This window comes from Gouania willdenowi, chromosome 11, assembly GCF_900634775.1.
Source record: "Gouania willdenowi chromosome 11, fGouWil2.1, whole genome shotgun sequence".
Taxonomy (NCBI): Eukaryota; Metazoa; Chordata; class Actinopteri; order Blenniiformes; family Gobiesocidae; genus Gouania; species Gouania willdenowi.
Genome location: NC_041054.1, coordinates 3,295,166 through 3,302,364, shown reverse-complemented (window position 1 = coordinate 3,302,364; position 7,199 = coordinate 3,295,166). Strand labels below are relative to the sequence as shown.

The 7,199-nt window shown below is 36.1% G+C and overlaps 1 protein-coding gene across 1 annotated transcript; it reads left to right on the top strand.

The window, feature by feature from the left end:
- Nucleotides 1-594: 594 nt before the first annotated feature.
- naxe (NAD(P)HX epimerase) lies at nt 595-6,962 on the top strand. Its single transcript, XM_028461719.1, has 7 exons — nt 595-707; nt 1,798-1,984; nt 2,068-2,176; nt 3,209-3,319; nt 3,573-3,683; nt 4,581-4,728; nt 6,621-6,962. Exons 2-7 carry the CDS (start codon nt 1,821-1,823, stop codon nt 6,818-6,820), a joined length of 843 nt encoding a protein of 280 aa, XP_028317520.1. The 5' UTR covers nt 595-707; nt 1,798-1,820; the 3' UTR covers nt 6,821-6,962.
- Nucleotides 6,963-7,199: the final 237 nt, after the last annotated feature.

Here is a 7,199-nt window from a genome sequence, read left to right as displayed (position 1 = left end):
AGTGTCCCGGCTATAGACACGCCCACTCATAAATGTGCATAAGTAGGCCACATATCAGTCTTTTTGTGTAGAGTTGCTGAGAAAGTGACTTTTCTGGAAAACAGGCGAGTCTGGGAAAATTATGTATAGTGTATCGTTGTCATTGGGAGACCTTAGTGTTCTGTCCTGTGACTGTCGTTAAGCCCCTCCTTCTTTGTATATCCACAGCTTTCTCATTATTCATTTCTGATCAATTAATGAACATTTATACCTAGCGGTAAACAGAGGCGATGGATACGCACGTATCCTTATTTATTATTACTGATGGTTTAAACACATGGGGACTGTGATATCTCATTAAAAATACGGTACACATTAAACATGTAATAAGACAATTATTCTATTGTCATTTGTATGGGTTTAAAATCATATTGAAACATTTACTATGATATTTTGTAACCAAGTTTATTGTATCCTCTGTTTTCATTTTATGAGCAATTTAATTTATGTATTTATGTATTTTTTGTTGACTGTTGTAGCTTTGTTTGTTGTGTTAATGTCAATAAAGTTTTTTTTTTATTATTTATTTTTTTTTAGATCTTTTATTTTGACAGACACGGAAGTTGCAGGAACGGCTAGGCTAATGATAGAAGCTAATGTCGCTTGTCAGCTGCGTTTTGTTGTTTAATCTCTAAACTTTGCTGTGAAAGCGGAACACTGGGCTGAAGGTAATGTTTACCCAGCGGACGGTGAAGGTTAGCTAGTAGCACTTAGCCACACAACATAGCTTTTATACATTTATTTTACATGCACACTAAAGCAGCGCAAAGTGCTTCACAGAAAATACATAAATATTCATATGAGATACACATACACGCACCTGTTAAAGTATTGAGAGATAAGATTACAGTTACAAAAAGCACATTAGAAACATTAAAAATAATAATAAATAAAGGACAGGTAAAAACATTAATGAATTTGATAACGATGGTGTGAATTTTGATAGTATTTATTAATATTAGTAATCGATTGTAATTTTTTTTTTTTTTTTTTTTTTACTGTGGTGTTATATTTATTGTAATATAGATCCCATTCGGTCTGAAATAAAATAAATAAATAAATATGATGAAATATAATTATGAGCGCCTTTCATGGGCCAACCATTAAACTATAAACACAGGGGTAAACCAGCAATAATATGTAGTTAATAAGTTAGAAGAAATAATGAAATTATTATCATAAGACATGGCCTTAAAAAATTAATAATAAAATTTAAATATATATATATATATATATATATATATATATATATTTTTTTTTTTTTTTTTTTGCAAGTGGCTGCAATTACTTCTGCAAGTCTGTGTATTTGATTATTTCCTTGTTACGTACTTAAAACAACAGAAGGCAGGTCAAAATAATATATAATAACAATAGAAAAAGGTTAAAAAAAAAGTGTAAAAAAAACAACAAAGGGTAATTCCTGTGTGGAGTTGTTTTATATAAAGAGAAATTTAACTTTTTTTTTGTGTTAAAGAAAAGTAAACATGATAATAAAACAAAAAATTCTAAAAATAATTAAATAAATAGATTAAAGCACCACATTTGTTCTTGCTTTTCCCCCCAAATACCTGCAGTCTGCTGAAATGAAATGATTGCTACGTGATAATTTGAGAATCTCCGCTACAGTGAACACTTTGTTTCCTTGACGGCTGCAGAGCTGCACGACTGCAACAGTGGTTGTTTTGTAACATGTGGCGTCAGCTGACTGATCCTCAGCATTCTGAGATGAACTGAAATATTTAAACATGAACTCGGCAGGTTTCCAGTCTGGATCCGACTGGATGTTGAGCGTTCGGACTCTGTTCGGGATCGGCTTCCTGGTGACGTCTAGATCCTCTGCAGCCTTCGCCCACACCGGGTCATGCTCCAGTAAAACCTGGATCAAGGACTGTTCCAGCCTTAGAATGGCCTCAACCATGGCTGCTCAGGGCATCAAGTATCTGGGGTGAGGTCTGACGGTTTGATGGACCGTGTGATGTGTTTCACTGTAGATCTGAGCATAGATGTGACCCGTGGACTGTTCCACAGGCAGGAGGAGGCCCAGCACATTGATGAGGAGCTCTTCAGTGAGTACGGCTTCAGTGTGGACCAGCTGATGGAGCTGGCAGGACTCAGCTGTGCTACTGCCATCACAAAGGTCAGTGCTGCCTCTTATTTTGGTATTCAACGACTTTGTTAATAAATTACTAGTTTCTTAATGTAAATAAAGAATAAATAACTAGTTCATTTATTGTTTTGGTAGAAAAAAAACACTCATTTAAAATGTTATCCAATTTTCTTGACATTTAATTCTTTCTTATTAAATGTGTTTGAATTATTCTTGTGGAATTTAGGAACATCTTTTGCTCTGTTGTTTATTAATTAATTTATAACAATAAGACAGACAAAAATATTTTCCTTTATCAAAACATTTTGTTGTATTTAGATCCAGAACAAGCCCCCAAACTGTTTTGGGATTTTGTAAGATTAACATTGAAAGAGCCAAGGAAGAGGGAGTCACGTCTTTAAGGGATCCTCCACTTTTGTTCCTTTTTTTTTTTCACAAATGTGGCCTAAAATTTTTGAAATGTCATTATTATTAGATCTGTGCCTAACAAAACGCATTCATTTTCACCATATTCATTTTATTAACTTTTTAAAATGGGGCTACTTTACAGTTTTAGAGCCTGTGTTCCGCCATTTTGAAATCATGTGATTGATGATGTCGCATGGCTCCACTGCCTGTAAACATCTCATTGTTTTCTATTGGAGTGAAACATTCAGCCTGATTTTTAGATAATTTAGCAGCTATTTCACACAAAATGACAACTTGTGCTGCTTTTGTTTGCTCTAAATAATCAGGAACAGTTAAAGATGTTGATGTAACCCTCTTTTGTTTATAGAAAAAGGATGAAAACAATTCTGTGAATGTGACCACAGGGGGCGACAGTTCCAACTCTGCGGTTTTGTAGACAATGAAGCAGAGAAGAAGAGCCCTCCTAAGGGACCTTTACTGTCCCTTAAACACGAGTCCTTCAACAGTCCGTGATTTACTCGCTAACTTCAGCCACCAGAGCATGTCAACGCACTGTTTAAGGGAGCCCTGAGAGGATCATCCTGTTATATCATGTCAGACTAATCATTTCTCTCCACTGACTGCATGGATGTTTGTTTTGGTGTTTTTCTGCAGGCGTATCCACTGACGTCTCTGCTGAAAGACAAACCCACGCTATTGGTCGTCTGTGGACCAGGAAACAATGGGGGCGACGGTCTGGTCTGTGCCCGCCATCTTAAACTCTTTGTGAGTGTAAATCCCTAACCCTTGAAAGATGTTTCAAGTGTCGTTGATGGTATTTGGAAACATTTGAACTTTTTAATTACATTTGAAATGTGTCTTATTGTCTGTAAAAAAAAAACACCCGGCTCAGCTCAAGTTGTTTTTAAATCTAACCTTACTGACAATGTAGTTAATTGAATAGCATTGATATGAAATGTTGACACGTGGTTTTTTTATTGATCTGCTTCACACCCCCTCGTCCCACTTCATGTTGCAGGGCTACGAGCCCTCCATCCTGTACCCGAAGAGGCCCAACAAGCCCCTGTTCCAGGGTTTGACCACACAATGCCAGAAGATGGAAATCCCCTTTCTGACGGAGATGCCTGAGGTTTGTCTTAGATTAATACCGCAGAACATCTCCTGTTATTTTGCCATTTAATTTTTGTTAGTCACACATGACTCAGCATAAGTACAGCGTTGTGAGAACTAGAATATTTGCATTTCATGAAGAAAATGCAAGTGAGGATGCAGGTGCTGGCACATGTCATTGAACACTGCATTAGCATTAGCTTAACATTTGCCTAGCATCAGTATTAACCTAACATTGACATTAGCTTAGTAGTAACATAACATTAACCCTGAATTAGCATAGCCTTAGCCTAACATTAACATTAGCTTAGCATTAGCCCAGAATAAACCTAGCATTAATATAGCATAACATTAACATTAACATTAACTTTAACATTAGCCTAGGATTAGTATAATCTAGCATTATCTAGCAATTACATTTGCTTAACATTACTATAAGCCCCGCATTTGCATAGCGTTAGCCTAACATCAGCATTACTTAAGTTTTAGCCTAGTAATAGCATTAACTTAGACTTGCATTAGCCTAGCATTATCACGGCATAAGCTTATCATTTCCTAAGCATTTCCCAAGCATTTCCTAAGGATTATTAGCATTAGCATTGCATAATTTAGTACTAGTTTAGCATTAATCTAGCCCTAGGACTAACCTAGCATTAGCTTCACCTATAAGCCCTCTGTTCAAAAATATAAAATATATCATCACTAATCTGTTCATATTGAATAATTGGGCCGATAAGAGAAATAAAGAAATTAAACATTATTGGCTGATACATATTGTGCATCTCTAGTTGTTGCTTAATTGTAATAAATAATAATGAAAAGGATTTTATTAATGTTTTAAAGTTATTGTGTAAACAATCATCTCTGTATTGTTAACAGGATAATAAATCTGTGTTTTCCTGCTCGTTTTTTTCAGGCGGAGGTGATCGATGAAGCCTACAACCTGGTGATAGACGCCATCTTTGGCTTCAGTTTTAAAGGTGCTGTGAGGGAGCCGTTCGCCTCCGTTCTAGACATCCTGAAAAAGACGTCGGTCCCCGTCGCCAGCATCGACATCCCGTCGGGTGAGTCGGTGTTTTCTTAGCTTTAAGGACAATGGGAATCAATGTCTGTGACTGTGAACTTCCTGTTCTGCTGCTAGTGCGTCTCAACGTGTGTGGCGTGCCCCCGGTGGCGAATAGAGGTATGACAGGTGAGGCGTGAAAAAAAAGACAACGTTTTCATTATCATGCCAATCTTTTAAAAAACTTTTGTTATTGACAATAAAGACCATAAATGCTAAACAAAACACCTGAAATTGTATCAGAAATTAAATGAGCACTAAATTATTAGACTGCATTAATTATGTGACTGGGAACAAAATGTGACGTTGAACTAAAGTTAAAAAAATAATGATTTACGTTGGCATGCGAAGTGGAGCAGAACAATAATAATAACAATAATTAAAAAAAATCCTTTTTTGTTTTCTTAAGCTTTTTGGCACAGATTGCAAATTATGTTTTGTTATTTCCTGTATTTTTAACTGCAGCACTTTCACATTTGTTTTTATGCAGGTAATTAGTTTATATTAGTTTTTAAGTTTTTATTTATTTATGAACTATTTTAGATGCATTATGAAATTGTTCCCTTTTAGTTAATTTTGTTCTTGCACTGAATTTTCTTCTTTTTTTTTTTTACTGCACTTTTACGTTTGTTTTTTATGCTGGTAAATTTTTTGATTTAGTTTTTGATTTTTGATTTATTTTGAAATATATTGTTACTTGTTCCCTGTTGGTTCAATGAATTTGAAAATGTCTAATTTGTCAGGAATATTTTGGGGGTAATTGGCGCAGGTGGGGCTTGAAAGTTCACCCACGTTCAAAAAAGTTTGAGAATATACTGCCTTAGGCTGATTATCTGCTCATTAGAGATGTAACGATGATTCGATTCACGATACTGGGTTCACGATACGATTCTATCGATTCTCTCTGTAGACAAATGATGACTGAAAAATATTCCTTTATTTTTTTGGGGGAAAAAAACTAGAAAATAAAAAAATAATCTTGAATGAAATATAGGAATAATACAAATGAAGAAGAAGTCTATTAATTTAAATTCTGGTTCTATAGTAAACAATGCAAAACTGCATAGTAGTTTTTTGTTTTTTTTTTAAAGTGCAACTGAAAATGTATTTTGTGCCTTAACAATTGGACTTTAAAAAAAAAACAGTCATTTCACTGTATTTATGTCAGATATTTGTTTCGACCAGCAGAGGGCGCTGGCAACCCAGTGGTCGGTTGGCATGCAGATATTCTTGCAGTGAAGAAGACATGCTATGCTAGCAGACAGAGCTGAAAAAAAACGTGACTTTTACAGATATTCACGGAATATTACAGATATTCATTCAGTGCTAAAGGGATAAGGAATCATTTATGAACATGTTTAAGAGTAGATGGCAGCCAGAAAGAAAGTAGTAGCAGATTCCGCCCGCAGCCTACACTTTTGGATGAAAAGGATAAATAGATAGCGCCCTCTGCTGTTTAAAAAAAGTACTACGATTCAATTTTCAGAGCATCGATGTGAATCGTGATACCTATGAATCGATTTTTTACTGCTTTACGATTAATCGTTACATCCCTACCGCTCTTATTACCTTTAGAATATTAGTTATCACCATAGTTTGAAAAACCTAATTTCAGGGTGAAAACATGTATCGCTCAAATAATCACATTGGTGAAAGGGATGGAGCTGTGTATCATTATAAGTTTTGATTTCCTCTCTCTGGCTCCAAGCTTCCATTTGTGACCAGAGCAGGAAATGCTTTAAAAATCAATAAGTGCATCAGCGTGTCCGTGCGCCCAAAAGAGCCACATTGATTTTACTGACCCTTCAACTTCCTCTAAAGCACCAATGTCACGCCCTAAACGCCACACTGGACGCTACAGCTTTCATCTTGTTTCATGGTTGTGTGTTGAAGGTTGGGACGTTGAGCAAGGCAGCGTTGACGGACTCCAGCCCGACACGCTCATCTCCCTCACTGCTCCCAAGAAGTCAGCCTCCATGTTCAGGGGGCGCTACCACTATTTGGGCGGACGGTTTGTACCGCCCGGTCTGGAGAGAAAGTACCAGCTGAACCTGCCTCAGTATCCAGGGACGGACTGTGTCCTCCAGCTGTGACGTACACCAGGAAACGTCAGTGAACGTCTCTCATCTGCTCTGTAACTACATCAATGTTTGAACTTTACAGGCTGACTTAGGTTAGCACAAAGATTGTGTATAATAAAACGTGTTTCCGAAACTTGGAAGTACCTGAAATGAATGAATTCTTGTTGTTCTCACTGGAAATCATACATTTAACCATTATCAATGTTTGTGTTTCGTTGCTTTAAGTGTTTTTTTTCTCCTAAATTTGCAAAAATCATCAACAAAAACTGCACGATAGTGATGTATACAAGTCGTGTTAAATAATGCATGGCTAATAAATATTGAGAAACCCATATATTTTAATTTGTCTGGGTCTAGATCTGTTACATGACTTTTTAAATTATTCACTGTT

What these genes read in the sequence shown, in the direction of transcription:
- naxe (XM_028461719.1), top strand. Translation starts at nt 1,821, where the DNA reads ATGTTGAGCGTTCGGACTCTGTTCGGGATCGGCTTCCTGGTGACGTCT. An exon ending in CAGGGCATCAAGTATCTGGG is followed by an intron (nt 1,985 to 2,067) that starts GTGAGGTCTGAC and finishes ACTGTTCCACAG; the next exon opens with GCAGGAGGAGGCCCAGCACA. An exon ending in TTCTGACGGAGATGCCTGAG is followed by an intron (nt 3,684 to 4,580) that starts GTTTGTCTTAGA and finishes CGTTTTTTTCAG; the next exon opens with GCGGAGGTGATCGATGAAGC.